The 18,731-nt window shown below is 43.8% G+C and overlaps 1 protein-coding gene across 1 annotated transcript; it reads left to right on the forward strand.

Moving 5' to 3' along the window:
* Positions 1 to 2,855: 2,855 nt before the first annotated feature.
* On the forward strand, positions 2,856 to 17,960 carry alkbh8 (alkB homolog 8, tRNA methyltransferase; the record flags this gene model as incomplete). Its single annotated transcript, XM_083637023.1, has 12 exons — positions 2,856 to 2,990; positions 3,448 to 3,581; positions 4,683 to 4,783; positions 6,201 to 6,332; positions 6,740 to 6,835; positions 7,479 to 7,583; positions 10,476 to 10,546; positions 11,791 to 11,897; positions 13,419 to 13,579; positions 14,429 to 14,700; positions 16,438 to 16,587; positions 17,141 to 17,960. The coding sequence occupies 12 exons, from the start codon at positions 2,856 to 2,858 to the stop codon at positions 17,954 to 17,956; spliced, it is 2,280 nt and encodes a 759-aa protein (XP_083493149.1). The 3' UTR covers positions 17,957 to 17,960.
* Between the last annotated feature and the right edge of the window lie 771 nt (positions 17,961 to 18,731).

An 18,731-nucleotide genomic window follows, 5' to 3' on the forward strand; every position in this document is an offset into this window, starting at 1 on the left:
GTTCCGTCTCCTTGCTTCTACAGCTGAGTAGAAGTCATTGAATGCCTCCCACTGTGTTAAATGTCTCTAGTATCATGGAGTCAAGTCTCTTTGCATACATCTGGAAGCAGTGGCGTGCCGTCCATTAGGCGAACTAGGCAAATGCTAAGGGCGCTTGAGCCGTTAGGGGCGCCAGAGAGGGTAAATTTTTTTTTTTTTTTTTTTTTTTTTTTTAGAAATACTTTTTCATGATAATAGGCCTACTATTATTTTACAATAGTAGACAAAAAATAAGCACAACAACATCTTAAGTCTTTAAATAATAGTGAAATCATTTTTCTAATTCTGGCTTTCTGGCTGCCTGGGCTGCAGCACTTTCACCATGGTCCCTAATCCATACCACCCCACCCCCTGCGCGGCCGCGCCCCCTTTTACCTGCTGGGAGCTTTTTCCCAGAGTGGGGGGGGGAGCAAGGGCGCTGGAAGGTGGGTGCTGAGGGTGCTGCAGCACCCCCTGGTGGCAAGAAATGGGATTTTCGAAATTGTTGGATTTGGCTGTCTTGTGTTTATACCACCAACAAAATGCATTAAAAAACAGTTTGTGCTTCCAAGCTCTGATCTTATTTAATATGCTCTCTCTTCAAAAGTGTTTGATTTTCATCATAATCTGGTTTTCCATAATAATAATAATAAGTTCAGTGTTTATGCCTGTGTTGCTGTCTGTTGTAGTGTAAAACGACTAAAGGGAGAGCAGGTGCTTATATGAAAGTGAGTGAGAAAAGGAGAAGATACTGAATAATGACATCACAACAGTATAATCCTAATGTTAATTTAAAATTAAATATTCTTCTAAATATGGATTAAAGTCCAAAAAACATCAAATTTTCTTCGGCGCTGCCCTTGCGGGCAGCACCGAGAGTCCCTTCCTTACAGCACCCCTTCCTAAAAGTACTTCCAGCGCCACTGGGGAAGGGCGATTCTGAGCCTGCACTGCAGTGGTGGAATTCGCTGCAATATAATTTTTATTATATTTTCTTTGGGGGAGGGGGGGGCACCAGCACAAATCTTGCCTAGGGCACCAACTTGGTCAGGCACGCCACTGTCTGGAAGTGTCTTCAGCTCCACTCTTTACACATGCGGTCCTTGATGGTGCAGAATATAAAAAAAACATAGAAAAGGGAAAACAATGGTGATAGCATACTTGATTGCAAAAACACATATATATGAATAATAATGATTAATTGAAGAACTAATGTAGGCTATAGAGCTATAAGCTTTTTGCAGTAATACAGACAGGTCTTAATGTTTTCCAATAGTAACAAATCATACATAATGCAACCCATTTATTATTTACTGCTTCATAAACATTTTAGTCTCATATTACTCAAAAGAAACAGCCTAACCATCCTACAACCCCCTAGCCTAGGTAAACCCAGCCACCACGTGACCTGCTCTCTCAGTTCCCAGTCACATAGTGACTGAGAACAGGTCTGAGAGCAGGTCACGTGGGGGATGGGTTTACCCAGGCTAACAACCCCCCACCCCGCCCCATTTGTACATTTGCAAGGGATCTATGAGGTCAGCGAAGTCCCCAGGCATTTCCCTAAACTATTTTTGCTTAGGAAATGTATTTCCATTTGACATTGTGAAAGGATTTGTGAAGCCCTTCTGTCACTCTGCCCGGTCATTTGAGGAGCCTATGATGTAGAACAAAGTCTCTAACCTCACAAAGGCCAAAGGATGGTCAAAGTAGGGCACAAGCTATGGCAGTACCTGCTATGGTAGTAATGATCTGATTTAAGCAACTTATTGATGTCTTTGATGGTCTTTGTTGCTGACTTTGGGCCTCCCCAGCCAGAAGTCCCGCAATTACTGCTCCTCTCATTTCTTATATTCAACACTGAACACTGAGGGACAGAGACAGCTGAGGTTATGATGAGGTCATCATGACGTCTCCTGAGGGTGCAGCTACTGTATTATGTCACTCACTGGACAGCCTGATTGGCAGAGAGCATGGCTTTTATACCATATAAGTTCTGTATTAACAATGGGACTAAAGAGGTCCAAGACTCAAAGAGGTCATCAAAATTTTGCACAGCATCCAACAAATCTATATACACATTTATTTTACAATTGCATTGTATACACTCATTTACTTTCTGGACTTGAACAGAAGATTACATAATGTGCAAAACTAACTACAGTATAACATTAAGATTGAATGTCGTTACACACTTTAAACATGAGGAACATGTAATTGATTTAATTATAAACTATGTGTGTGTAAAGACAATTGAAGAACTAATGTAGGCTATAGCTTCAGGTTTTTTTGTAGCCTACTAACACTATCCTACCTGACTTTGAAGTTAAAGGAGTTGCAACAGGAGATTATACTAATGCACACACACACACACACACACACACACACACACACACACACACACACACACACACACACACACACACACACACACACACACACACACACTTATTTATTGATTTATTGATTTATTTATGTATCTATTGATTTATTGATTTATTATTATTATTGTTGTTGTTGTTGTTGGTGCAAAAGACAACAACAAACAAAAACAAAAAACACACAATAATGGACACAGCCTTATTTAAAAATGGCTTGCAGGTTTTAGACGTTACAGTTAACCCTTTTCCTACAAAATGGCCATTATATAAATGACCACCCTTGTTAGTACAACCAAAGACTTTGGGATATCAAAAGCTCATCTCTGTTTTAGTTTAGTTTTTTGTTTTTTTTAGGTCATCTCTTGTACAACATCCAGAGACTACACCGGTGTAGCGTCATTAGGAACTGTCAATCCGTACTTCTTGTTGCACCCGGACAAAACATACTGAAGTACCATGGATCCAAGTGTGGAAAACGTGAAGGCTGCTAAAAGGAGTAAAGAGGAGAGGAAACTTCTCCGCAAACAAATAAAAGCGAGTCACACTTTACTGAAACATGAGGGCATCAGCACAGCACCGCAGCCTACCAAGGTAAAGGGACATAAATAACAACTTAGAACCATGAAGCTAGCAGGCAGTGAGTGAAGCAAGCAGGCAGCTAACTAACAGCTAATGACAGCAACAGCTCTCCAGCTGGACTGAGTAGACCTTAGTAGAGCGTCCTGTATGTACAGATCAAATCCGAAGCAGTCACGTTAGCCAGTTAGTTTCATGATAACACAATCACTGCTTTACTGTCGGCGGGCACCAACTACATGACTGTGACATTAAGTTTTATTGTTGCTTGTGTGTGTTGGCTTTAGTTCATTATCTTAATACATAACAGTAAAAAAAAAAAAAACAATTAAATAGCACAGTTGCCATGCTCCTTACCTAATCAGTATATTATGGTCTAATAAAGCAGAAATGTAATTTATAAAATTAACCTCCTGGCCTGGCATTTTCTGTCAAAAGCCACATCTGCCAAATATCTGCCTGTGTCCCACAGAGTTTGGTGGTGGCTAATGGCGGTCTGGGGAACGGGGTGAGCCGAGAGCAGCTGGCTGCGTTGCTGAAGGAGCCGGGGGAGCTGGAGACTCTGCTCATGCCTCCTCACAAACCCTACGCCTTTGTCACATACAGGTATGTATGGTGGATGGGCGTGCTGTACTATTTTATTGACAAGGTCTCAGCTTTTCTGCAGCTCTTAGGTCAGAGGTGTGTCCTCAGTCTGAGGCTGCACGTTGAACCAAGGCTTGTTTGATGCCTTAAGTCACGGTAAGAGGTCATTTAATAGTAGGGTTAGCCCCTTTTGGGACTGTTTCATCTAACTGTAACAGAGTTACCAGTTAGATGGCACAGTCCCCTTACCTAAACGCAAATTGATGCCGATCTGCTCGTCGTACAAGTGTCGCAGAGACATTCCAAAGCCACCGACCAAAGCAGAAGTCTTCATTGTTTAGATCCGCCGGGGTTTGAAAGCTCGATGCCGCTAAGAAGTTGCTCTTTTTATCTCAATTCAGTGATGTTATTTTTCGGAAAATGCCAAGATGGCGGCCGTGCCATCTTCTGTGTTTTTTCGTGTGCTTCCGACCAGAGGGGTGCTGTGGAGCGCTATGATGGCTGTTGGGCGCAACAGCAAAAAAAAACACAGAATGATTAGTATAGTAAAGTTATTTATTAGCAGCATTGAGCTTTCAAACCCCGGCGGATCTCATCAATGAAGACTTCTGCTTTGGTAGGTGGCTTTGGAATGTCTCTGTGACACTTGTACGATGAGCGGATTGGCATCACTGTAACTATGTTACAGTTAGATGACACAGTCCTAAAAGGGGCTAAAGTAGGGTTAAGTACGTTTTTGCCTTAAACCATGGCTTGCCTATGTATCCTGCATTACATAGATACAAAGTACAAAGGACATAAACACTATTAATGCAGTGACATGTTAATGGCTTGCCCAGGGGTGGAGCCCCGCGGTCCGATCCACCGACATCCCTCTTCCAAAGCGCACGCGCCAACCACGACCCCAAGAGAGCTAGCTCCCTTTGCGGAGCTGGTTAACGGGCCTTTATACTGAGTGAGGAGGAGTGAGTTTAACCAGCTTACTCGCTACCACTCGGGACTCATTCGGTGACACCTACTTTAGATGGTCCTGGTATGAGCCTACTGATACTTACTGTGCTTGTTGTTGTTTCTTGAACTGCAAGTCCTGTGTGACGTGTCATTGTGTTATTCTGTCTCCAGATCAGAGGAGAGCGCTCAGAAAGCCCACGTCCTCCTCAACGGCCAAGAGCTGCAGTGTGGAGAGAATAGTGTCACACTCTACCTAAGCTTTGTCAAATCAGGTACCTGTCTGAAACGCGTGCGTGCATGCGCGCACACACACACACACACACACACACACACACACACACACACACACACACACACACACACATATTATTGATATTAAGTCTTATTTACGTTCTTGCTTAAAGTCCCTGGAAACCAAAATCCACAAAAACGTTCTAACTATGTTATTTAGGGTCTTATGTTAGTAATTGTGTGGCTCAGAAATTATTATACATTACTTTCAACCCAAAGCCTTAAAATCGACACTTTTCTACAAGATTCTACAAGGTACTTCCTCATTGAAGAGAGCAGTGCGCGAGGTGCTAAAATGCAGGAGCTTATGACGTCATAAGCTCTATATAACCTTTGTACACGCGTGCAACTTGCCCTTCTCCTTTTGTCCGTTCTTTGCCCCCAGTGACAGCGCTCCCTCCCACTCTGTGTGCTGTGTCGAGCGCTATGCTGCTCGCTCTCGCTCTCTCTCTCTCTCTCTCTCTCTCTCTCGGGACTAGTGAGAGAGAGAGCAGGCAGCAAAGCTTTCGACACACAGCCTGGTGACGCGAGGTTACTCACACACACACACACACACACACACACACACACACAGTGTGTGTGTTCGACACACGCACTCGATCTCTCTTTCTCCGTTTCCCTCCCCCCCCTCTCTCGCGCTCTCTCCCTCTCTCTCTCTCTCTCGGAGACCTGTAGTCTTGCACGCACGCACACACACACACGGGACACGCCCACACAGTCCGCGGGAGAAAATACACCCTAAAAAGTAATTGATTCTCATGACTTTTGCCATGGCTGTCAAACCTAAATTTATATACTTTGCGACGTTCATCATCGTTCAAATTTGGCTGGTGGCTTATTAACATATATTCCTGTGATGTGATGAACTCAAAATGCCAAATAATAATAAAATATTTCTGGTTTCCAGGGACTTTAAAATTCATACAAATGTGAATTGGTGATTCCATAGCTGGTATTGGTACCAGTCTGCCTGTATGTGCATGTGTATGTGTTTCCAAAGGTTTGCCAGTGATGGGGAAAGGCTAGATGCCCTTGCTGGGCATAAAAGCCTCAGACGAAAACATGAAGTACGTCCAGAGTAAAACAACTTGGTTTGGGTTTGGTTAAGAAAGATAAATGTTTGTTAATTTGTTTAATGTGGCTTACAGTATGGGGATGCAGTGATGCTGAGGTGTGTAGTGTATGTGTATTCCGATGCAGGACCCAAGAAACCTGATGCCTGTGTTTGTGTGTGTGTTTGCCAAAGAAAGAAGAAAAAAGTTAGGGTATTTTAAATATTTATTTCATGGCAGACCATTTTTTCCCCATCAGTGACTGTGGATAGGAGGTCCACCTCCATCTCAAATGTGACTGTGTGTATAACCATCAGTGTACCTTATTTACATGTGCCCCATGCAGTAGCCTGTGAGGCGGATGCGTGCGTCTCTTTGCCGGAGGGCTTAGTCCTGGTGGAGGACTTTGTGTCGGTAGAGGAAGAGACTCTGCTGCTGGCTGCTGTTGACTGGTCGTCCACTAATGATGATGTCACTGGTGAGGGTTTACATTATGCCTTTTGTCAGATTATGTGTAGCTATGTTCTGGTCAGGCTGCTATGCCAGAAAGTTTATTACAATTTTAAATCATAACTTCCATCATTGGAAAATAGAGTAGAATATGTGTATAAATATGTGTGGAATATATATTTTTAAATATATATTAAAAAAAATTTTTTTTGAACTATTCCAAAATGACAGTTATTGTAGAAAATTATAGTACCGTAAGTATATAACGCTCAGATTAAACAATAAGAAATACAAATCTTGATGAATTGTTAGTAATCATGTTTCAGTCTGGATCATTTTGATGTTATATGAAAATATTCAGAGTTTATAGCTAATAAGTAATAGAAGTGATCTGCCATTTTGTTGGTCTTTCACCTTCATCCTCGTGTCTTTCAGCTCAGAAAGCTCTGAAGCACAGAAGAGTGAAACATTACGGCTATGAATTTCGCTACGACAACAACAATGTGGACAAAGACAAGCCATTAGCTGCAGGTGAGTTGAGAAAAAAGTTTTTACCTGCATCTCATATTAGAGGGAATGACCTGGTGCTTTCATTCTCTTTAACTGTATTGGTACATGGCATGCTAATTATGCATTTGGTTGAAAATGACACAAATAAAAACAAAATCTCAAAGATTGAATGAGTTTCTTTATGTCTCATAAAGATGAGATTTTTCTGTATTTCTATTTTCATCTCAAATTCTTTTTTTAAACACAGAACAGTGTTATTATAGAGAACTAGGCATCTCATGTGCTACGCGTGCTCGATTCCTAAGCTCTTATGACATCACTATGACATCATCAGTGCCTATGACATCATCAGTGATGTCATAAGATGATTTTGCTCCGATGACATCATCAGTGGGACAACAATTGAAACAAACAGACAGAGATTGCCCACTTGCCCCTTTTCATAGATATATACATAGTCATAATCTCTCCTTGTCTTTGTAGTAGGGGGGGTAATGGTACGTCATTGGGGAATGAATAGGCACAAGTTGGCAGGAAAGAATACTCAAATAGCACTGTTTGATTTTGCAGATTGTGTCAGAGTAACACGTGTGTGTGTGTGTGTGTGTGTGTGTGTGTGTGTGTGTGTGTGTGTGTGTGTGTGTGGGGCGCGCATTGTGTCCAGGTCTTCCTGAGGAGTGTCTGCCCATATTGGAGCGGTGTGTGAGGAACGGACACATGGACATCATGCCAGACCAGCTGACTGTCAACCAGTACCAGCCAGGACAGGGTGTGTTATTTACATCATCTGACCAGTACCAGCCAGGACAGGGTGTGTTATTTACATCATCTGACCAATACCAGCCAGGACAGGGTGTGTTATTTACATCATCTGACCAGTACCAGCCAGGACAGGGTGTGTTATTTACATCATCTGACCAGTACCAGCCAGGACAGGGTGTGTTATTTACATCATCTGACCAGTACCAGCCAGGACAGGGTGTGTTATTTACATCATCTGACCAATACCAGCCAGGACAGGGTGTGTTATTTACATCATCTGACCAGTACCAGCCAGGACAGGGTGTGTTATTTACATCAGTAAATAACACAGCCCAGCCCTCAGCAAAATCTGGCCCTCTGGTAGCGAGGGCATTTTTTTTGGCCCTCTCTATCATCAAAGTTGCCCATCCCTGCCCTACAGGAATATTATTATTTAAAAAAAACTACAGAAAGTTGACTCATTGGCACCAAGTAATACAAAAATGTATCTGTGTTTTCATTAGGGATGGGCATCGAATTTCGAATTTTCGAATAATCGTTGTTATTATCAAGGTCGACTTTTATTATTGAAATTCGAAATTCGAAAGAAAAAAAAAAAAAGTTTTTTTTTTTTTTTTTTTGGAGTGAAATGTTGCATTGTCTCCCCTGATTCTAAGTATAGTCAAATCGCTTGGTTTGAGCAAGTAAAACAATTTTTATAAGCATTTTAAGCAAGGTTTATGGAAAAATGAATGGCGGATGAAATCCCATGAAGAGGGAGAGGGGGTGACTTTGGCACCCCTTTGGCACTCAGACCTGAGCCTACTAAATATTTAATGAACCACTCATGATTGTCAAAACTGTTTTTTATTTTCGAAAATGTCAATGTCATGTAACATGTTCTTTACTTCAGTGGTGCAATGCTTGTTTGAGCTAAAAATCCACAGCAGAAGCTTTTTATATTAATTAATAAAGCCGTAGACTTAGAATCAGGGGAGACAATGCAACATTTCACTCACAAAAAAAAAAAAAATTTACATTTTTTTTTTTTTTTTCGAATTTCGAATTAAATTCGAATTTGGCCAGCGAATTTCGAATAGTGTTTTTGCTAGAAATGCCCATCCCTAGTTTTCATACAGGGCTCTCTTATGAAGGAATCTTTCTAACAAAATAAAGGAAGGCTCAGTAGGATCTGATTTTCACCACAAGGTGGCAGAAGAGTTTCACCTTCCCAACATGCCGATGCTCGATGAGCCAATTCTTCTCTACTGTAGTGTAGTTGTAGTTCTAGTGTAGTAAACCCTTTTCAGATTGGGAGCCACATAAGAAATGTGTTGTTACATCAGTGATCCAGACTTAGTGAAACATATAGAGAGCCAAAGTCCCTCCCCTCTTAGTCGGCCCCTACACGCACCAGCGTCTGGAAACATATGAATGGTGGTGAACGGCGAAAGGCAATCTTCTTTTGATCCCGTTTGAATTGTGCCATGAGGTACACACATGATATTTGCCAATTTAAAAGATAACTTTGCAACTCAAGAAAGTCGCAGTTTGTCGTAAAACTGTTGCACTATAAATTAGAAAGACTACACACAACCAGTCGCGTAATGCCTACCCCAGACTAGAGGATAATAAGTGACGTCATAACTTTCTCTCCCGCCAGGCCATGACGGTGTTGGCGTGACGTATATTGTGCGAGACGAGAGATGTAGTTAATTGAGCGGTTTCAGTTTTACAACAAACTGCAGCTTTCTTGACTTGCAAAGTTATATTTTAAATTGAGGGAAAATCACGTGTACTTGTGGCACAATTCAAACAAAGCAGGAAGCAGGAGGTACAGTAGGCGTGACTTTGGCTCTTTATACCATCATGTTACTTAGAGTAACAGTAAACTTCTGGTCCATTTTGTGTCTAAACCCATAGTTAAAGCAACCAGGCTATACACATGGTAATTTATTATGCTTGATATTTGTTTGTAGACAATGGGCTTATTCTAATTCTTAAATCTTAAGATTTTCACATCGTAAAAACACCCCAAAACACAGCTAAACATATTTCACCATATCTACACACTTGCATAATATACCAACGAGGCAGGGTAGGTAGAAATGAGCGCTGGCAGTTGAGCAGGCGAGCACGCGCAGTGTGCGCTGTAGGCTAGTACAGAGCGCGCTTCGCTCACAAGGTTTCTAGCATATATATATATTAGGGGTGGGGGGAAAAATCGATTCACCTAAGTATCGCGATTTTTAATGTCACGATTTTTTGGATCGATCTTTTATTCCAGAATCGATAATCGCAAAAAAAAAAAAAAAAAAAAAAAAAAAATTTGTGCTTGCAGTCAGGCCACTCACTGAACAGCAGGCCAGGCGCCGCCTACTGGTTTACTAGTGGTTTTATTACTTTATTAGTTAGTCTGAAGTAATAATTACACTTCAGGGTTAAAGTGGGTGCATCTCATTGTAAAATTGGACTTCAAACGGCCCAAATCTGGCTTCAAACAGCCCAAATTTCACACGCGTTGGCCCATATCGGCCTGGCCTGCTTGGTATCTAATGCCCGGCCTGAATTATGATCCCAGTCCGCCCCTGTTTTTAACTATATCGCCCAGCCCTACTCATGATATATAATATACAGTCTCTAGTGTATGATTCAACTTTTCCCATGTTCTAATCTAGTGTAAAAAAGCAAACAAACTGAAAAAATAAAAGAAAAAATAAACAAAAATCGCAATAAATCGTAATATCGAATCGCAATAATCGTAGAATCGCAATACTTAAGAATACATTAAGAATATAAATCGAATCGGCACCCAAGAATCGTGATAGTATCGAATCGGGAGATAAGTGAATCGCCACAGCCCTAATATATATATATATATATATATAGCGTTTCATCTTATATGTTTTGATGTTTTCAGGTATTCCTCCTCATGTGGACACTCACTCTGCCTTTGAGGACACCATCCTCTCACTGAGCCTGGGGGCCAAAGTAAGGAGTCCGTCTGTCAAGTATTCAGTCAGGAACTGAAGCATTTTGGATCTGTTTGTTTGGGGCTCTATCATCTACACCAACCTGATGGTGATAACTTGGCCTGTGTGAGGTTGTGTTTGCATTCCAGAATTGGAGAGTGTGTGTGTGTGTGTGTGTGTGTGTGTGTGTGTGTGTGTGTGTGTGTGTGTGTGTGCGTGCGCGCGCGCGCGCGAGGATGATGAATAGCCAATTCTTGTAGCAAAGCTTAGCTGCCAGCATCACCATCGATTCCGTCACGTTCCACCGCTTTCATTGATTGGCTAATACTCCTCAGAAGGGAACAGCACAGCCCTGCCATTAGACTGTGTGTGTGTGTGTGTGTGTGTGTGTGTGTGTGTGTGTGTGTGTGTGTGCGCGCGCGCGCCTGTGTGCGTGTTCACTTGTGATTTGAAGGAAAGATAATTCTCTGGTGTTGTATGTACATCTCTCACTCACACAAACACATTAATCTTTGTCACTCTCTCACACACACAGACACATACACACAGTTCCAGTTCACATTCACAAAATCCAATTTTGAAGTTGTGTAGTTGTAATTTCCCAACAGGGCGCCCAGTTGTTACGCACTGTAAGGATACATTAGGATCAAACAAGAATGCTGGGATGCAGATGCCTCTGCTGGTTGTTGGCGAGATTGCAAGCAGTTTTCTCTCTCTGGGTGATGCCAGTCAAATCTGCTGAGCTAGTGGACAACACGAGGGTGTTAGTGGGTGGGTAGCTGGATCAAGGGTATGTGTCCTGGTCGCTGCACTAGGGCCTCTTCTGGTCCGTCGGGGCGACTGTTCGAGGGGAGGGGAACTGGGGGGAATAGAGTGATCCTCCCACATCCCGCCAGAAAATCCTCGCACATATATTGGAGGAAACATGTGCTAGTCCATAACAGATCAGCAGAGGGCGGTGGAGCAAATGACTAGGACAGCAGGGGGAATTGGCCAACTCTGCTGTAAAGGAACAGGTTTGATAGTAGAGAGACAGATTAACTTCTGCTGAGTAGCTAATTCAGTACATTCTAAATCCTACCCAAACAATAATAATGAATGTCTTACGATGCCTACAATACACAGCTGACTGAGGACAGCTGACATTGTGCTGCTGCAGCCGCAAACAAAGGCCTTTCAGCTTTTCCTGCCTTTTCTTAAGAAGTGTGTGTGCGTGCGTGTGTGTGTGCGCGTGTGTGCGTGTGTGTGCGTGTGTGTTTACAGACGGTGATGGAGTTCCGTCACCCTGATGGTCGTGTGGTCGCGGTGGTGTTGCCGGGCCGGAGCCTCCTGGTGATGAAGGGAGCGAGCAGATACCTCTGGACCCATGGGTGAGTGGGACCGTGTCAGGTGGATGATACATGTCTCCCTCTAGGACTCTGTTCTTTCAGTGTGTGTGTTTAGATCAGATGTTGGCCTTTGTTAGGCCGCTTTCAGACTTGCCTAGTCCGGTTCCTTTTTTCTGAGCAGAATGATACCTTTGTATCTCCCCCCCGCCTATTGTCAGGAGTCCGGTGAGAGAGAGAGAGAGAGAGAGAGAGAGAGAGAGAGAGAGAGAGAGAGAGAGAGAGAGAGAGAGAGAGAGAGAGAGAGAGAGAGAGAGAGAGAGAGAGAGAGAGAGAGAGAGAGAGAGAGAGAGAGAGAGAGAGAGAGAGAGAGAGAGAGAGAGAGAGAGAGATGAACGCACATGTGAACAGACCTCTGGGTTAGTAATCCCCAAATCTGAACAGATTGCTGTCATTCAACGTGCTCTGTATTCACAAGGTCTGGACTGACCTTTCTGCTTCTATCACCTGTCAATCAAATACTGAGAGTTGGGTTAATGCGTTAATTGCGGTAATTTGGTAAAAAATCAAACAAAACCCTCACAACCTCTGCCTACAGTAGGCTACTGTCATGAAGAAGCATGTGAGCGCCTGTCAAGAACAAAATAATCAATATCCTAATGAAGAGGCTTATCACAGAATGTTATGTTATGTTATGTTTTTATGTTCAGAGGTTGGCCCTGTTCCGGTTGAGTGAACGCTGGCGCGTTTAGCTGCCGCTGCTCTCTGGTTGCTATGGCACCCTTTGTGTTGTTTGTCTTGCTGGTAATTCCTGTAGATATAACAACAAATGTATATGTATTGTATAATATTGAAGTGTGCCTTTATTACTTTTCAAACTAGTAATAATGTTACTAATCTTAATCTGAGTGTTTGCTGTGATACCCATGTGTTCTGTAAAGCGACTTTGAGTATTTGAAAAGCGCTATATAAAATAAATGTATTATTATTATTATTAGAAGAAGGCTACTACCTCTGATGGACCATGATTGTTGGCCTTTGCCATATGCTACAGTGAGGTAAACTGGTGTAGTCCAAAACTGCTGATGACAGTCGTGCAAAAAAATCCCCCCAAAAATAATCCACACAGTTTCACCAGTCACCAAAACAGCATGTGAAGAATGAAGATGATGTTTTTAGCCATAAAATGCACGTCCTCAGCACAGCTGGCTACGGCACAGCTGGCTACAGCACAGCTGGCTACAGCACAGCTGACTACAGCACAGCTGGCTACAGCACAGCTGACTACAGCACAGCTGGCTACGGGAGATGGTTTAATCCAAATGCTTCCTGCATTTTGGATCGGATCGAGGTCGGATCACGTTCACACCATAAACAAACGCATGTGAAAGGATAAGAATGCACTGACCTTTCGATCGTCTCTATCCTCTGGTGCTATGTACACCCAACTCTGCTTATAGATTATAACCATGTCTTACTCAGGGCGTAATGAGATCTGCTGCTCACATGAAGTAACTATTTTTTACACATTTTACAGCTTAATTGCAGCTGCTTGCCTCTTCTCAGGATTACGCCAAGGAAGTTTGACGTGGTGCCAGCCTGCGACCCACAATCCCCTGCTCCCACCTCTTCTGACCTCGGCTGCCACAGCAACCTCACCTTGAACAAGAGGGGCACTCGCACCTCTTTCACTTTCCGCAAGATCAGACATGCGCCCTGCCACTGTGGTGAGATTCTGCGGTCGTATACAATACTGTCATACAAAACTCCACATACAAATGTCCGCATCGTATGTATGTATGTATGGGGTGGCGACGCAAACCAGACCCGCCATGCCACGAGTGAAAGTTTGACAAGTTTAATATTATGCAAATAAGCATGATGGTCACGGCGCAAGAACAAATCACATTCTGGCAAAAAATGCAGTCCTCAAATACTCCTAGCCTTTACATTTATTTTGTTCCTAGCTCCATTTCATCAAATGGAGGAATTTGAACAGCATTATATTTTTGTTTACAACATGTAGCTAGCTATATCCTATATCCCATCATATCCAGATAGCTGCAGCGACTTCATTTCAATATTTGGTTTTCGAGACATAGGATCGTGGATAATATTTGAGCAAAATAAAAAATAAAATGCTAAATACAAAATGATATCTATTATCTACATCAAAAAGTAATGCTAAAGCATTTTGAAAATTTGCTCCGATGCTTGACCACTGAAATGCCCACGGAATAATGCATTTTTATTTGTATAGCACACTTTCATATCAAAACTGACATCTCAAGGTGCTTCACAACAGAAAGTACAAGCACTCACAATAAAAAAAAAAAAATGAAATAAAAACACTTAAATAGAGGATTAAAACAGGCCCTAGTCGGCGAGAAGGACTTTTGATATTTTGAATCGATGGAGAGCGCATTGACCGTGCTTGGTATGCATACAAGTGTTGGTGTATGTGTACATGCTACATGCGTGCGTGTGACTGTGATGCATTGGCTAACCTCTGTGTGAACGCCCCAGTGACCATGCGCCCCTCCTCCCCCTCTCTTCCTCTCCCTCCCTCTCTCCAGCCTTCCCCTCTGCCTGCGACAGCCAGGGGGCTCCATCGGCCTCTCCTCCGTCCCCCCCCTCGCTTCCGCGTTGCCGTGCCGACGCGGCCCGTCTGGAGGAGGCCTACGTGCACCGGGTGTACGACGCCATCGCCTCCCACTTCAGCAGCACCCGCCACTCCCCCTGGCCCCGCGTCTGCCACTTCCTGTCCTCGCTCCCGCCGGGGAGCGTGCTGGCCGACGTGGGCTGCGGGAACGGAAAATACCTGGGCGTCAACCCAAAGGTGACTGCTGTGAGTATGCGTCGTGTGTCACAGTAACCTGCTTTCAATTGGCTCAACAGTAGATTAAGCTTTGATTCCCCTATCTCAAAAAAATACAAAGTAACCAAAAATAAGTGTAAATGTCAGGACCTCAGTGTCCTTATCATCTAAAATGAAAAAAGTAACAGAGTGGCTGTGTGCAAGTCTTACAAATGTTGTAATCCAGGACTCTTTCTGCACCTGATATGCTAGATTTAGTTTGCTACAGTGTTTCTATCAGTATTGATTGATTGACAAAACCTTTCCTTCACCTCATTAGGCTAGGTTCTTAATGAAGGGAGGAAAAAGACAGAGGTTTGCGTCGTTACACTTGCCTTGGACACGTCGTTACACTTGCTTTGAATAAGAAGCTACTGTTACTTACTTTTCGATAGGAGTCAGGCAGTTGTTGGCGCTAATGCCTTGTGTGTTTGTTTACATTGCACAGAGAATATCCGTAATCAGTTATGATCATATCCCATTTAAAATAACTGGGATAAGCTGTTCCTCCTGTTATGAGGAAGCAAAGCAATATACAGATAATATCCTGGATATGGAGGCATGTGCTCCTCTCATCCCAATTAACTGTTGCTTGTCAGTGTTTGCATTAGCTCCGTCTCCATGGCGATACTCTGTTTATATTCTGTTTACATTATGCTGCATACGCTGATATTCATGGTTGGGATTTGGAGGTGTGGATAAGCAGCTTATCCCGACTTAGACCTTCACCGTGATCAATCATCGTTGAGAATTCTGTGTGCATGCAAGTCACTCAGTGGCTTTCTGAATTGAATTGGCCCCTCTTTCTCATTGGCCTCTCTCTCTCTCTCTCTCTCTCTCTCTCTCTCTCTCTCTCTCTCTCTGTTTCTCTCTCTCTCTCTCTGTTCCTCTCTCTCTCTGCACATCTTCCTCCTTTCCTCTACCTCCTTTCTCTCTCTCCTCATTCCACCCTTTACCTTTGCACATGAACACTGTTAACCTTCACAGCTTGTCGTTGAGATGAAAACACTTCACCTTTGTATGTTTACATGATTGAATGCAGCGTGTGTGCGAGAGACTGTGTGTGTGTGTGTGTGTGACAGAGAGAGAGACCCGTGCGTGTGTGTGTGTGTGAGAGATGTGTGTTTGTCTGTTCAGATGTGTAGCATCTCTCTCACTACACCCCATCTGTTTTGGGAAGAGATCATGATGATTCATGAAGCTTAATTAAAATTTCCCTCTGAGACAAAATAATATTGAAATTATTCCAACTTCCATCCACCATTACTTCCCCCTCCTTGCCTTCCCTCTCTGTCCAGCCTCCTGTCTTTCTTACATTCCTTATCTCCCCTTCCTTCCACTCACTGGCTCGAGGCACCGTCCACTGCTATTTAAGTGGTTCTCTGTCACATTTTTAATGAGAGGTGAGGTCATCTCAAACTGAGAATCAGCATTATTTTGCTGCTAAAATGTGTCTAACAGGAGGAAACTGGCTTCCTCGGTGTCTTCTCATTTTTGTAAGTGGAGTTGGCAGCAGTCCGCTCGGCTCGGCTCAGCTCTCAGCACGTTTTAATTGAATTGGACAGTTGGTACGTAGGGAGGGAGATCGAGCAGCGGGACACCAAATGGGTCGGAGACACAGGAGGGAAAGTTCTGTCAGGATTTTGATGCTGGGCCAGAAACCGCACACGTGTGGCTTCGGAGACGGCGGACTCAACGTGTGTGTGTGTGTGTGCTGTCTCCCTTCAGGTGGGTTGTGACCGCAGCAGTGCCTTGGTCCAGATCTGTGCAGAGAGGGGTTACCAGGCGTTTGTGTCTGATGCCCTCGACGTCCCACTACGAACAGCCACCTGTGACGCCTGCATATCTATAGCTGTCATACACCACTTTTCCACAGAGGTACACACGCATACACACACACACACACACACACACACACATACACACACATACATACACACACACACACACACACACACACACACACACACACACACACACACACACACACACACACACACACACACATTTAGGACCTTATCTCTATTAGCCTGGCCCTGGTTAAAATCATCTGGATCCGTGAACTTAACCAGGCTATATCTATAGCTGTCACATACGATTTCTTCACACAGATGGGCGTACAGATACACTCACAGATAGACTGACAGAGAGAGACAGATTGACTGAAAGACTCACACACACTCACACACACACACACACACACACACACACACACACACACAGACAGAGATAGATAGACTGACAGAGACAGATTGACTGTAAGACACACACAGTCACACTGGCAGAGGTCATCCCACATCAAGACATAATGTACCACTTAATTGCTCATTATGAAAATTAATTGGCCTCATAAAAGACTGTGTTGTGTGTGTGTGTGTGTGTGTGTGTGTGTGTGTGTGTGTGCGCGCGTGCGCGTGTGTGTGTGTTGTAGGAGCGCCGGCTGGCTGCAGTGAGGGAGCTGGTGCGACTGCTGAAGCCCGGCGGTCGAGCGCTCATCTACGTCTGGGCCCTGGAACAAGAATACAACAAGCAGAGGTCCAAGTACCTTAATAAAGACTACAACAAAGAGCCTCCTGGGAACCACCTCACCACAGACAGCACATCAGATGGCAGCCAGGTGCCCGATGGGAAGTTGAGTGTGCACACCAATCGCACGGCCTTCCACACCCAGGATCTCTTGGTTCCCTGGCATCTGAAAGGGGGGAAAGGAGGAGGGAGGGGAGAGGGAGAAACTGGAGAGGAAGGGAGGATGGGTAAAAGGAAAGGCAGGTCCAAAAAGACTTCAGAAGGCTCCTCCACTGACGCCCACGGTTCCTTTACTCCAATCTCCAATCCTGACTCCAATCCTAAATCCAGTTCAGGTTTGGATTCCAGCCCGGCCTCCATAGCAGCGCTTAGTTCGAGTTCCAAAACCATTCTTGACCCCAGCTCCAGCCATGACTCTAAACCTGAATCCTGTCCAGGTTTTGTCTCCGACCCGGCTCCTGGTCCGAGGCTCGATCCCAGTGATACCACTGACGGATCAGATTCCACGTCTAAACCCAGTCCAGGTGCCGACACTAGTCAAGCCTCCAGCTCCAGTCCGCAGTCCGAGCCGAAATCCAGCGCAGTGCCTGTCTTCCACCGTTATTACCATGTCTTCCAGCAGGGGGAGCTGGAGCAGCTGTGCCGTCAGCTGGCCGGGGCTACAGTACAGACCAGCTACCATGACCAGGGCAACTGGTGTGTCATACTGGAGAAGAACTGAACACACACACACACACATATAGGGCATAGCAGCCAGCTATTATCATCCAGGGAACTGGACCTTTTATTACACTGTAATAAAAGGTTTAGTTAAGACTAAAACCAGATGGAGGCTCCAAAATGTGTGTTTTCAATTACACATATTTTATTATGTGCATTAAAAGTATCTGCTGATTTGATTTTGGAACTTCGGGAGAAAGCAAAAGGCTTTCTGATTCTGATTCTGAAGACTTTTCCGTTCCGGAGTTGCTGCCCCCCCCCCCCCCCCCCCCCCCCCCCCCCCCCCCCCCCCAACAGCATAGATTCATTTTTGGGCAAAATGATTTCCAAAGAAAATGCAAAGCAGCTAATTTAGCCGGTAACACAAAATATGAATGATGTAGTCATGCAATGCAACATAATATTGAATTGTATATCTTATGAATGTAAATAAAAGAGAAACCTGGAAAAACAAGTGTCCGTCAAATAAATGTGACGATTTTACGAGGCATTGTTGTGCTCAGTTGCTTGTCGATGATAGGTCAGTCAGGATGCTTAGAGCAGGTGTTTTCAAAGTCTGAGATGTGGGCCTCCCCTCAGACGCTGATGATTGGACAACCCCCCCATCACAAATGTTATTTGATCCCATTACAATTGAGCTGTTGGCATACTTCAGACTACACTAAATACATAAAAACAGCTGTGTCTGAAGGCATTTGTTCGTTTCTAACTCTGGGATAGTGGGAAAAACAGTAAAATTCCACAAAACTCTTGTATCCCTGAACTATCTATTTAAC

This window comes from Poromitra crassiceps (genome assembly GCF_964638095.1).
Source record: "Poromitra crassiceps genome assembly, chromosome: 5".
NCBI classification, from domain to species: Eukaryota; Metazoa; Chordata; class Actinopteri; order Beryciformes; family Melamphaidae; genus Poromitra; species Poromitra crassiceps.